The sequence below is a fragment of the Scatophagus argus genome, chromosome 5 (assembly GCF_020382885.2).
Source record: "Scatophagus argus isolate fScaArg1 chromosome 5, fScaArg1.pri, whole genome shotgun sequence".
Lineage (NCBI taxonomy): Eukaryota > Metazoa > Chordata > Actinopteri > Scatophagidae > Scatophagus > Scatophagus argus.
In genome coordinates, this window is record NC_058497.1 from 20,863,693 (window position 1) to 20,876,512 (window position 12,820).

Sequence of the window (12,820 nt, forward strand, 5' to 3'; positions counted from 1 at the left end):
AGCCTTGCTGCTGTACACTTAAATCACAGTCTGTGTAGGATCTTATTGAAACACTAGACAGCGTACCCTACAGCCTCTCAATGCAATACAAAACTTTTGAAATTCACAATAAGATGCAGGAAAACAGAGGTATAGATGTAAAATTACTTCTCTGTGTCAAAGGATGAGAGCCGGATAAATGCCACATGCTGCTGCCTGAGATCAGTAAGAAACCAAAACAGTAGAATAGTGGTAAATACAAAGGGCTGCAGAAGACGAGAGTTTGACTGTGCAAGGCCAATATATTGGTAAAAGCATATGTCGGCTAATAAGCAACAAGATACTGCAGTACATAAGATACTGTATGTTCAAGCTCGATAAGACAGCAACAGTGTCTCAAAAGCTTCACGAGTTAATCTGTTTATGTCTTTAAGTGCATTTGTGCAAGAAATTAATTACCCTCTAATTAAGAAATAAGAATCACTTTATTAGAGGTTGGAGAAGCGGCTTGTGATCGGAAGGTCGTTGGTTCGATTCCCCCACAGGACGGGCAGGAAAAATTTGAGTGTGGTGGAGTGATAATGTCCCCACCCTCCATAAGCCGGCTGATGTGCCCTTGAGCAAGGCACATAACCCCCAGTATGCTCCCCAGGCGCTTGATGCTGCCCACTGCTCCTATGTTGCATGTTGCATGTGTGTGTGTTTCAATCAGTGATGGGCTAAATGCAGAGAAGTAATTTCCCAGCTTGGGATTAATAAAGTAACTTAAATTAAAAATTGAAATTAAATTAAATTAAATTGGCAGTATATATATTTTTACATACACACACTGAATTCGTCTTCTGCATTTGACCCATGCTTAGTTGAACACACATGCAACACCCTGCATCAAGCGCCCGGGGAGCTTGTCTCACAGGACTGCCACAATATCAAGATTATGGTGCTCGAAAGAATTTGAACAATATTAGTGCAATATATTTAGAAAATTTGGAAAAAAACAAAAAACAAACAAACAAAAAAAACTATCAGTCCAACTCGTCTTTAACTTTGTTTATTCTTGTTGCTCAAAATATAAATGCAGTGAGGTAGAGAGAGTCTGGAACCATAACTGTACAAAAACGACCAAGAAGGCAACCAGCAAGAGTGAACAAAGAAGGGAGAGAAATAATTAGTGAATTATTCATACAATATTATCAATGGGTGTTATTAGCATGATATCAAACTTTAATTTTTTACATATCATCAACATTTTTACCACTATCACAAAATTTCATCCTGGATAGCAACACACACTGATTTTGGACATTTCAGTCCCAACCTTCCACAGCCATGCGACTGCCCTTGAAGACAGGAAGGTCAGAGAAGACAGAAGCTCAGCTATTCCATTGAGACTGTAAGAATTTAGCAACTTCCACAAAAGCACAAGCTGATGCAGGGTCTGCAGCTGAAGGACACGCTCCCCGCTGACCACACACCCTGCTATCCAAAGGTGCATTAGTCATATGCCTGCATCACCTCTGACTTCACTGATCCTTCCTTTAAAATAGAAAACACCAACACCAATTCTAATTATACCACCAATGCCAATAATAACCACAGTTCATTCAAGTCTGGCAGTTATTAGATATTAAGGTATTTATAGTTTGTCTTTCTGCATTGAGTACAGATGGCTATAAACATAAATGCTCATCACCTGAATATTCACTCACTATTTTATATCTTTAAGACATATAAAGTAATTCTTTTTAAGGGTAATTGACCGCTCAGTTCAAGTTTGCAAAAAAAAGGCGGGTGAGAACAGCTGAGGTATGACTGATGTCTGTGAAAACTGAATTCTTCAAGTCCAATCTAAGACACTGCTGGAAACCAAGAGTAAGTCATTATCCATGCAATACCATTCATACTTTTCATGATGTATAATCCAGCAGGGGTTTCACCTGCCTTAAAAAAGCTGTACAACTAGTCAGGAGATGTGGAAAAACGAACAAAGCCAAAAAAATGCATGTAATTTATTTAGGTGATGTAGCTTCAAAGCACCAAAAAGTCAAGACTGGACAGTAGTTTATATTCCTGAAGGCCAGAACCACATGGACCCAGCTCAGCACAGGGTTTGAAACAGACAAGTCTTAACTGGAGCGACCACAGAATCTCCTAAAACAACCTGTACTCACATCTGCAATCATATCCGAAGGCCAAGCCCTAATAGACGAAGACGAGAAACGAAAACAAAAAGCAGAACACATCCACGCCAAACTACACATAATACACATTAAATAGATGAGCATGAAAAGACTTAAAACGTCTAAGGCACTTCTCAGTCACGTCATTAATAATATTAGCTGCACCTGCGCTTTTGCTCTCCACACCTGTCACGAAAAATACTGAATCTCAGTCTAAAGTAAATCCATAAAGCTGCATTAATGACACCGTTTATGACTATTTTTTCAAACTTAATGTCAGCTAAGACTGTTGGCTCAGGAGTTTCCACTGTAATTATTTCACTTTGCTGGTCATGTATCGGTTGCAATAACTAAAGTTACCTTAGCTAAGATAATGTTTACAGTTGCTTTTGACGTGTATACTACAAAATGTTTACCTACTTTTCAACTTTTCTTCCCGCAGGCAGACATGTACTGGGGTTTGACTGAATTTCAGATTGTAGTAGGCTACGTTTTACATTCACAGAGCGCGCTAATGGCTGTAAATTGACCCGAACGCCGCAAGTACGTCTGTATAAATACAGACGTCATGAGTGATTGTGATTGGATGAAGAAGCTTTCACTTCATTAAATATTCATGAGTTGACTTTGCTACAACAAAAGGTATCCTCCAATATCTCATCAGAAATTTTGAACAGACACAAAAAATAAAGTCTTATTAATAAAGTTTTATTATAGTTTTTGTTTTTTACATTTATTGATGCATTACTGTACTAAGCCTGTTCAGTTACTGTTTCAGTAAATTCCATTACCTAACATGCAAACGTTCAACAATTAATTAATTTATTTATTATGGCCCAAAAATATGCCAGTCAGATTTAAATAAATGGGCCTTTAAATACTGGAAACTGAGGATAACTGTTACGAGGGAAAAATGGGGAAAAAAAAGTAATCTTTGAGAAATACTGTAAAATACTGTGGACATGACCTTGGCATGCTCAAGGATAACAACATTCACAAGATGCCAGGCCAAACGTATCTGGCAAATGATTGTCAGGAGACAAGAAATCATGGTCAGGACGAATTCCTCCATAAGTGTATTAATGAGAAAGAATATATTCCACAGGGTGCACACATCTGTCCTATACATTTTTTAATCAAGAGCATGGCAGGAATTGTATTTGTGCAGGAAACCTTCTTGAAAATATTAAGTTCACCAGCAATGACAGCAGTATTTTTTTTTTCTTAGCTGATAAAAAAGTACACATGTCAGAGCTTGTTTAAATCCCATCCTCACCATCCTCCCCATCATAAGCCTCAGCAAATCCTAAATTATTCCAACAAAAAGAAGCAAAGCAATTAAACTCGTTTGCCGGTGTTAATGAGATGTTGAGAGTTGACTGGACTCGGTCTCAGGAGTCTCTCAAGTGTCTGTAATTGCTTGCTTGATTTTGGCTGGTGGTATGCGAGTTGCAAGAAATTCTCAAGCAAATACTCGATAAGAGCAGCAGTGTGTTGTGTGGAAATAATACATAACATAATGTAACAATGTAACAAACACAAACAGATCCATTAATACAAACGATACACAATGGCTATAAGAATTAAACATTTGGCCTCCAGAAATTGAAGAGTTATCTCTAATATATTTATGAATTAAACAACAACTTTGTGGTGATTTCAATCATTTATGACATAAACAGTGTTGTGCTAAATCAGTGCTGCAGTGTACTATAGCAAGAGTCAACACTGTTTTATGAATGACCATCAAATTTCCTCTATGAAGATGTCACTATGTCTATACTATAACTCCAAATTTTGAAGTCTAAATTCTGACTTTTTAAAATATGGGAGATCTGTTCACACAAAGGAGTTCCATCAACAGATACTTAATTATATAATCTTGCAACATCAAATTTAAGGTAATGTACGGAGCATGTGTCACATTAGGAAAGCCTTGAGTCCAGATGACCAGCTGAGGGAATCATCACACTGGGAGACAAAAGAGCATTCAAGAACAGCATCTTTGACCAACGGCATGACGAAACAGACTGCAACATTCATGGCACTTATTCAGGCTCTTTATTGAGTCAAATCATCAAGTTATTCTTTTAATGAAAAGCTAATAAATTCTTCCAGCGATAAGAAATTTATAAAACAAAAACATTCAAGATATGTAATAAAAAAAGTAGTCATTTCTACATTTAAACAACCAAATTATCCTTACAGTGAAAAATGTTGCCATGCTACCGGTGTGCAGGTTGACTTTGCAGTTCGGTCCCTCCTTTATTGCTCTGACAATCCCGATAAGCATCTTGGCTCTAAGGGGCGGACACAACGGGTCTCCTGAGCACACCGATGATTACGAGTATCATCGGAGCTACAACCACGGCAACAGCAGTGGAGAACTGCAGGAAATAACGACCAAGATGTAACATCACAGTGAAAGGTCACTATGCACTTTCAGGTACAAGTACTGTGCTTAATTAGAGTTTTAAGGTTCTCATGGTGTACTTCCAGCATTTCTATTTAATGCCACTTTATACTTCTACCCTACCACATTTCACAGGTGATACATTGTACTATATATTGTATATTGTATATTGTACTATTGTACTATCCTGCTATATCTCACAGATGTGACGTTTCTTTTGTACAATCAGGTCATGACCTATGTTTCCTCAATTCATCCTCCACACTCACTAACAGGAAGTAGTTTTATTTTATGACTTATGATTTAATCATTTCATTATGTCATTTTATTTTTGTAACATAAGAAACTAAAACCATCAAGTCAATGTACAATCCAGTGTTGTGTAATGATAAAACTAATAATGATCCATTGTTAAGAATTAAAAGCTGCAAACATACATTATAGAAAATGTATAATATAACTGATACATTAATTATTGCATACCACATATGTTTTAACCAAATGTTAAGCAGACAGACAAAATTACAATGTGTACAACGTCTATTAGTACTTTGAGTTATTAGTGCTTTTAATTACTTTCATATATATCTAGAAGATTTTCAATATGGTTTACTTATTGTCACTTATAATGCAATGCATGTGCACACACCCAGTAATGTGACTGAAATTATAAAATACTTTCACTTCTTACAGATGTACTAACCTTAATAGCAGCACTATATTCCTTTTGGAAAGTCTGAAGATAAACATTGAGGAGGGCAAGGCTGCAGGGCAAATATGAATGTGCATCTCCCGAGTCTCTGCATCTGTCCCAAAAAAATATCGAATTATTTTCCTCACTGAAAACAGTATTCTGCACTTGGGCACATAATGTATTGTGTACACATGTGATTCAAACACACCTTTTGTACAAAGCACTTAGAAGCAAGCTGTTGTCAGCCAAGTACAGCTCTGACAGGCCAAGTTCAGCCAGCACTGACAGCGGCAGCCTGAAGCCCTCTTCAGTGAGGAGGCCAAGGTTGTACCATCCCTTTGGAAGAAAAATATGGCTTACACACACATGTACACAGGTGCAATTATGAATAAACACAGTCCTAAAAATGAGGTTAAATGAAGCAGACCTGTGGATCGTCCCTTAGTGCTGCTAGTGTGTACATCTCCGCTGCAGAAAACAAGTCCTTCTGTCTGTGACCCTGCCCCTCATACAACAGGTCACCCATCCTAATCAAGGCTGAAGACATAATGGAATTAAAAAGGTTTCACTTGCTAATGTTTGCTCATGAAACTCCAAATACTGACGTACCAAAGGACAGTTACTTACCATATGGATCTGGATTTTGACTTTGGATTGTAAGGTTGTAATATCTCCACATGCAGTCTGATGCAAAATCAGGATCCAGAAACGCCAACTATGGACATAGAGAGTAAAGTAAAGAAAATAATAAATAAAACAGTAACAGTAACACAACACTACAGCTAACAGAGCAATTACTCACCTTATTTTGTTCACATAGATATGCCACATTGAATTGGGCAGCCGCGTATCCGGACTCGGCAGCCATCATGTAATATAACAGTGAGCTGAACCTGTTGAAAAGCTACAGCGTTAACTGCAATCATCACATGAACTGATCAGGATCAGTGTGAACAGAGAAAAGGATCACCTGTCACTCATGAGATACGAATTCAAAGCTTTCCGCAAGATGCTGCCCAGGTATCCGTTGTGCTCAGCTGCCCATTTTACCCACCTGGAGGCAGTTAAAGAGACATTTCAGTCATGACATTAAGAACAGTCATATATGTGAAGTGAACTAATAATAAGTCAAATAGCTCACAAAACAGCATCTGATGGGCTTCTATTGATGAGGCCTGGTATCCCAGTGGTCCAGATGTCAGCAAGCTGAACTGCTCCCCTGATGTGCCCTCTTTCTGCAGATTTCAGATAGTACTGATAGGCCATAAACTGTGAGAAGGGCAAATCATTTACTTCTAAGCGCTCAAGACTAGTGTGTTAGCATTGTAGTACATGATCACAGATGGTATTTAGGCTCGAGCTAACCTGGTCAGCAGCTTTCCCTGGATACAGACCCTGTGAATACATGACACCAAGATTCAAAGCTGCGTCTGGACTCTTGAGTAGATCGGCCTGCTCCCACAGCTGCACTGCCTGCTTGTAGTCCAGCTCAAACTTCTCATAGTACCAGGCCAGGGCGTTGATCGCGGGAGCAAAACCCTGCAAGGCAGAATTTTGTGTGAAGCGATGCAAGGGTAGTTCTAATGTTACAGTAGAAATAGCATAAGAGTAATAAAGAAGTCATTGAAATTTAACCACACAAGACCTTGTCCATTGCTCTCTTCAGGAAAGTGATGGCTTTTGGAATGTCCTTTTCAACTCCATGTCCCTACAGAGAAACACATTATTAAATAATAGGAGACAATATTAAATAAGAACACCAAAGAAAGGACTCTTTCAGTAGATTAAAATATCAACTGTCATGTTTCTCATTATGTTTCTCATTGTACTTCAGACGTGACTCTGACCTGCAGTAGGACTATGCCATAGTCATACATTGACACCGGGTCCTCCCAGTGGACAGCTCCTCTTTCATAATGTCTCACAGCTTTCTGGATGTTTGGAGACACTCCCTGCTGACCCCAGAACAGCATGCGGCCAATTGCTTGCTGCAAGACAGTTAAAAACCTTTGTCACAATATGATTTCAAACACAAACCTAAAACTTGAGGTCTCATCTCTTGAAATATATTTTAGCTGACTTTCTGTGCTTGGGTATTTAGTGACAACATGAAAGCTGAGATGACAGGACAGGGTACCTCGGCTTCAGCTGCTCCCCTGCGTGCCTGCAGTTTGAGCCACTGGAAGATATGATGGTCTTCACTGGTCTGGAGATTTAACTCCTCATCATTGTTTAGGTAAACAGCCTCAACGAATGTCTAACAAAGAATGGAAAGTGAGAAGATAATTACTTTTGTGCTCTGTCTCACTAAAGCAGACATACACAAATAGTCAGAAATGCAGCTCAGTGCTTTAAATAAAAAATGCGATGCACTTCTGAGCTCTGTAATATTACCAGATTTATCATATTGTTATCTTTCTTCATATGGAAAGCAGTGACAAAGGCAAAGTTATTGATGATGTAAATCTGAAAACTATGACCAAAACAAGAGGAGCAAATATAAACCATATCACATATCAGCTCATATGTTATAATAAGGACAGCGTTTCCTCCCAGGCTCTGCATTACAATCACTACATGCCTGACATGACTTGTTCTGACAGAATATATTGTAAAAAATACTCTTATTTGACATTTAGTTTCATGCTGTTCACAGGAATGTTTATTCCATTAATAACAATGCATATTAGGCAATAAAGTGTTACTGTGACAGATAAGGAACCCACATATTCCGGAGATAAGCTTTGGGTACCGCATATTTGGTTTAATAAAGATAAGTGAGATTATCACACCAAAGCTTCCGGTTACAAATGCATACACTACCTGCTGTGGTGTGGGCTTATGACGGTCTAAAGTGGTCTGTGTTGCAATGTTTGCATAATATGCGTAGGCCAAGTCTGGGTCTTTGGGCAGGCCGTGGAGACCCTGGTGGTGCAGATGGCCGAGATGCAGAAGTGCCAAGTGATCATCCTTCTGGGCTGCCAGCAGGGCCAGGAGGAAAGCCTGTGTCACACACAGGGAAATGAGAGAAGAGGAAATAAATTACACAAGGGCATGGGTTCACCATGGGCATGGTCTTCCTATAGCAGACCCAGCAGCACACACCTTATTGGGATCTTTCTTGACTCCAAGGCCAGAGCTATAGAGCACAGACGACACGTGCAGGGCTCGGGTGTCAGCTAAGCAGCCGGCTTGGAGCAGCAGCGGTAATATTCTGCTGATCACTCCAGTGCTGCCTGCTCTGGCCAGCTGATGAAGTGATAAGGAGTACAGAGCTCTGCCCACGACTGGAAGGCCAACTCTCCTGTCTCCTGCAAACCAGGAAGTGAGCTGATGTCAGTGCTTTGTGGTGAATATGTTGATATAATCAGTGAATATCAGTGCTGTGCAGGCTTTGTTCAAACCCGCCAGTCTTATTTTAAATTTTAGTGGCATCCCAAAGATGCTACTAATGATATTCACTTAATAAAACATACAAAATGCAACGTACTGTCTTTGCAAGTTAAAGTCCTATATTTAAAATTTGAGTATGTGTTAATTAGCCTTTCAAATGGCTTAGTATTGTTATGAAAACCATCTCTTACAGTGTAGAGGATGCTTCATATGCAAAGACACTCAGATAAATGTAGTAGGGTAGAAACTTAAAATACCTTAACAAGGTTCTCAGGTAATTGAGTAAACTTTCATTGTACTTGCCATCTCTGGAGATTCGATGAGAGTTATACACAAAATTATTTTGTCTTACTGTGTTTGAAAGCCAGAAACTTTGCCAGGCTTGCAGCTTGTCTTCTGTGAGGGACAGTCCCCTCCCACGGGCCACACTTTGATGGCAGTCTGTCCTTTACCATCCACTCATAAAAAGCATCAAAACAGGTCTCTGAAAAAAAAGAGGAAAGAGAAAAACTTCAGTTTCATTGTACCTTCATTAGCTCTGCAGAAACAGTCATTTTAGCACCATCTAGTGGATATATAAGCATACTACCAGATCCTGTCTCCTTTTTAGCCTTGAGGAAATAACCACTGATTTTCACAGTCATCTCAAGACGAAATGCTTGACAGGTTTGCAGCCATCCGGTCAGGTTCACAGCCCTAATAACATCTGGAATAACAACGTCAGACTGGAAAGGAGAAAAAACATCACACTCAAATGTAATGAACAGCTTACATAAACTTTGGTGTGACGTACACTGACTGAAGTACTGTACTGAAGCACAGATCTGAGGTATTGTACTTCAACTACACAACATCTCAGAGGCACTTTTTACTATATTTGGTCTGGTAGCTTTAGTTACTTGTTACTTTACTTTTTTTCCTTTCAGACACTAAATGTGTGTGACAAACTGAAGCTGACATTACCGTGCTGTGAGGTGATATTCTGTTGCGGTAGTAAACCAGTGGTCCATAATAACCTTCCACGCCTTTTATGTATTTCCCCCCACCAATCACAAAATATCCCTCTGTGTCATCCAGCACGGCAGTATGCTTCAACCTGTAAGTTGCACAACACTTGAAGCGCATTTTTATTCCTGATGGTGATGGAGTTTAATCACTTTGTCGTGTCAAAAACAGACTTACACGTGTTCCGTCGAATGAGCCGTTCTCTGCTCCTTACTCATGCACACCATGGAGACGGTCACCTGAGATGCAGTGACAATGACCACTTTATGTTTCATTGGTACCATTATTTACACTCTGTCGGGTAGAGACCACTCACCGTTCTACCTTGCAGCATCAGACTGATTTGACACCACTCTCTCAAAGGCACCTTGAAGGAAGAGAGAAATGCAGAAGAGTCCTCAGACTCGCCTTTCATCTGGATGTGTAACTGGCCTGTACATATGAGGCAGATTTGTGTAAGTCCACATAATAGCTCTGTGTACAACAAAAAGAGAATATCTGAGAGCCAAGGGGACAATTTGAATTATACCTGAATTTGTAAGCAACAGTGTTGGTGTGACGTAGTCATTATAGGAGTCGATATGGTGAAACACGCCACACATGTCATGGCAGTATCTGGTCACAAATACCCAGATGGTGAACATACACCTGCCAAAAACACAAAGCAGGTTAATCAGCCTTAAGTGATATTAACATTAAGTTATGGATGACGTAACTTTGTGCTCTTACCATGGGAAAGAGATGGCTTTGACACGCAAAAACTCCAGGAATTCGCTGTGATAAGGGTCCAGTGTCTTTGTGATACCGAAGCTTTCTCCAGTTGAAGCATATATCGAAGACAGCAAATGCAGTGTTTCTGAAGGACATAAGCAGATTTCTTGTTCATGTTTATGAGTCTAGAAAATTTTTTAATTATTCTTAAGATTATTCCATTAATATTCTGGTGGGAGAATTTTAGGATTTAGGAAAGGTCCACTTGAATTTTTGATTTTAGGTACTTTTTCCCACATGTACTGTTTAAAGCTTCAGCTCTCAAACCTCACCTTGCTCCCAAGGGCACTGTTGCTTTGAAAACCGTTGAAACTGCAGCATCTGTGTGCTCCAGGCAATGCACAGTTGATGCTGTTTCACAGGTCGATTAAAAAAAGGCTTAAGCTGCAAATTGGCCACATCCCGAGCTGCGACAGACCTCTCGCTGCCATATAATCCACTGTACTTGACTGATGCCTGGAGAATACAACTCAGCACACCCTGGGAGTCTTCAACAATCCCATCAGGTTGATAGACCAACCAATCCGGAAGCCTCATCTCCAGAGTTTTAATTTTGGGGTCACCAGGGACGCATCTCCATTGTCTTAACCGTATTGTGGGAGTCGTATCGTTGTCGAAAGACACAATACAGTCCAGTTGTACTGTGGCAGGTTCATCACATGAGTAAAGTATTTTCAAAAGATGGTGTGGCAGAGCCTCTTCTGGAGGATTCAGGAGCGTCACTTGGTCTAAACCGCAGACTATCTGTATGAGACAGACCACAAGCACATAGTCGTTAATGACGGCAGTTAAAAGCCAGCAGAGGAGGAAGTATTCACATCCTGTGTTTAAAAATACTCCACTATATGTGTTCATAAACTTAAGTAAAAGTAGCTAGTAGTAAGTAGCTAGTTGTAAGAAGTAGCTTCATGAGCAAAATGTACTTAATCAGTATTTTAAAAAAGTATTAGTATTCTCTTCTGCAGTAAAATATCCCTTGCCAGTGTCAGCTTTACTACTGTATCTGTTATTTTAGATTAATATTAATGCTGTATTATATCTAAGGTTGAGTTCCTTTTAACTACTTCATAAACTGTTGAGTAGTTTAATCTAGAGCATCAGATTCTGTAAGATCAAAGTCAACTTTTCATGAGTTCAGAAAAACAGCCCTGTTTTCAGCTTTTCGACAATGTATTTTCCTTCTAATCCAAATAATTTATTTAAGAAGACCAATTTTTTCAACCGATACAAAAGAAACAGTTTTGGAGATCCATGGTTTACACTGGACAGGAGGGCTAAGAAAAAGATTTCATCTGAAAAGCACTTAGTAACTAAAGTGGTCAGACAGATGTATTGGAGTATAAAGTACAATAATTACCTCCAGCATGTAGTGGAGTAGAAGTATAAAGTTGCATAAATCTGAAACACTCAAGTACTTTAGTATGGTACTTGAGTAACTGTACTTTACCTTCCCCTGTTTTAAGCATGGGGGACCAGAGTATCAAAGGTCATGAATGGAAACCTGTTCCTACCTGCACACTGAGAAAAAACACACAGATGTGTCTGCTGTGTGTGGAAATCCACGGCTCAAACTGTGGCTTCATTGATTTCTCCATAAAGGCTTTTAAGCTGCAAGAAACAAGAAGCCTCAAGATCCGGACCTCATCCTGCTCCACCTCCCTTGCACTGACACACAGGTAAATATTTAACAGCACAAAGCCCCACCCAATCACTGTATACACAGGCCAGTTGAGGTGGAGCTTTGTTACATGTCAGCACTTAACACCCAAGCAATGGTAAACTAATGTAATTCACCTGTTGGGATTCTACATCAATTAAATTTATTTTATGCTTAATTTGTGTGTTAGGGGAAATTTGTATACACACTATATAGACAAAAGTATTGGAACACCTGGCCATTACACCAACAGGGACTTTAATGATATCACATTCTAAATACACAGACAGCTTTGCAGCTATAACAGCTTCCACCTTTCTGTGAAGGCTTTCCACAAAATTTTGGAGTGTTTCTGTAGGAATTTAGCCCATTCATGCAGTAGAGCATTTCTGAGATCAGTCAGTGATGTTGGACCAAAAGGCCTGACTCACAATCTCCGTTCCAGTTCATCCCAAAGGTGTTGGATAGGGTTGAGGTCAGGACTCTGTGTGGGCCAGTCAAGGCCTTCCACACCAAACTCATCCAGCCATGTCTTAATGGAGCTTTGCTTTGTGCACTGGGGCACAGTCATGCTGGAATAGAAAAGGGCCTTCAACAAACTGCCACAAAGTTGGAAGCATAGCATTATCCAAAATGTCTTGGTATGCTGAAGCATTAACATTTCTCTTCATTGGAATTAAGGGGCCAAGGGTAACCCCTGAAAAACAGTCCATCCCAATATTTTTGTC

General features: G+C 39.6%; 2 protein-coding genes across 12 annotated transcripts in view; both read right to left on the reverse strand.

Annotated features, from left to right (window-relative positions):
• The window catches only part of robo2 (roundabout, axon guidance receptor, homolog 2 (Drosophila)), a 294,014-nt gene extending 291,306 nt beyond the window's left edge, over positions 1–2,708 (reverse strand). For 5 of the 10 annotated variants that reach the window (XM_046389569.1, XM_046389567.1, XM_046389568.1 and 2 more), the window contains exons 1-2: positions 2,580–2,681; positions 148–195 (exon numbers count right to left, since the gene is read on the reverse strand). The gene's annotated coding sequence lies outside the window, so the exon portion shown is untranslated. Of the gene's footprint in view, positions 1–147; positions 196–2,150; positions 2,287–2,579 lie in introns of those variants that run through there. The other 5 variants (XM_046389577.1, XM_046389576.1, XM_046389565.1 and 2 more) reach the window with 3 other exon arrangements.
• Positions 2,709–2,859: 151 nt separating this feature from the next.
• LOC124059860 (protein sel-1 homolog 3) lies at positions 2,860–12,210 on the reverse strand. Of its 2 annotated transcripts, XR_006843457.1 has the most exons (24): positions 11,947–12,210; positions 10,708–11,179; positions 10,394–10,520; positions 10,194–10,312; positions 9,981–10,096; positions 9,842–9,903; positions 9,623–9,755; positions 9,249–9,384; positions 9,012–9,143; positions 8,372–8,577; positions 8,090–8,269; positions 7,404–7,523; positions 7,114–7,254; positions 6,912–6,974; positions 6,632–6,805; positions 6,408–6,535; positions 6,237–6,320; positions 6,069–6,159; positions 5,894–5,981; positions 5,694–5,803; positions 5,475–5,602; positions 5,276–5,378; positions 4,366–4,546; positions 2,860–4,130 (listed from the first exon to the last, which is right to left on the reverse strand). XR_006843457.1 is itself a non-coding variant. In XM_046390240.1 (23 exons), the coding sequence occupies exons 1-23, from the start codon at positions 12,028–12,030 to the stop codon at positions 4,460–4,462; spliced, it is 3,084 nt and encodes a 1,027-aa protein (XP_046246196.1). In that variant the 5' UTR covers positions 12,031–12,210; the 3' UTR covers positions 4,206–4,459. The 2 variants fall into 2 exon arrangements, 1 of the variants encoding a protein (XP_046246196.1); XM_046390240.1 differs by lacking the exon at positions 2,860–4,130 and having other exon boundaries at positions 4,206–4,546.
• Positions 12,211–12,820: the final 610 nt, after the last annotated feature.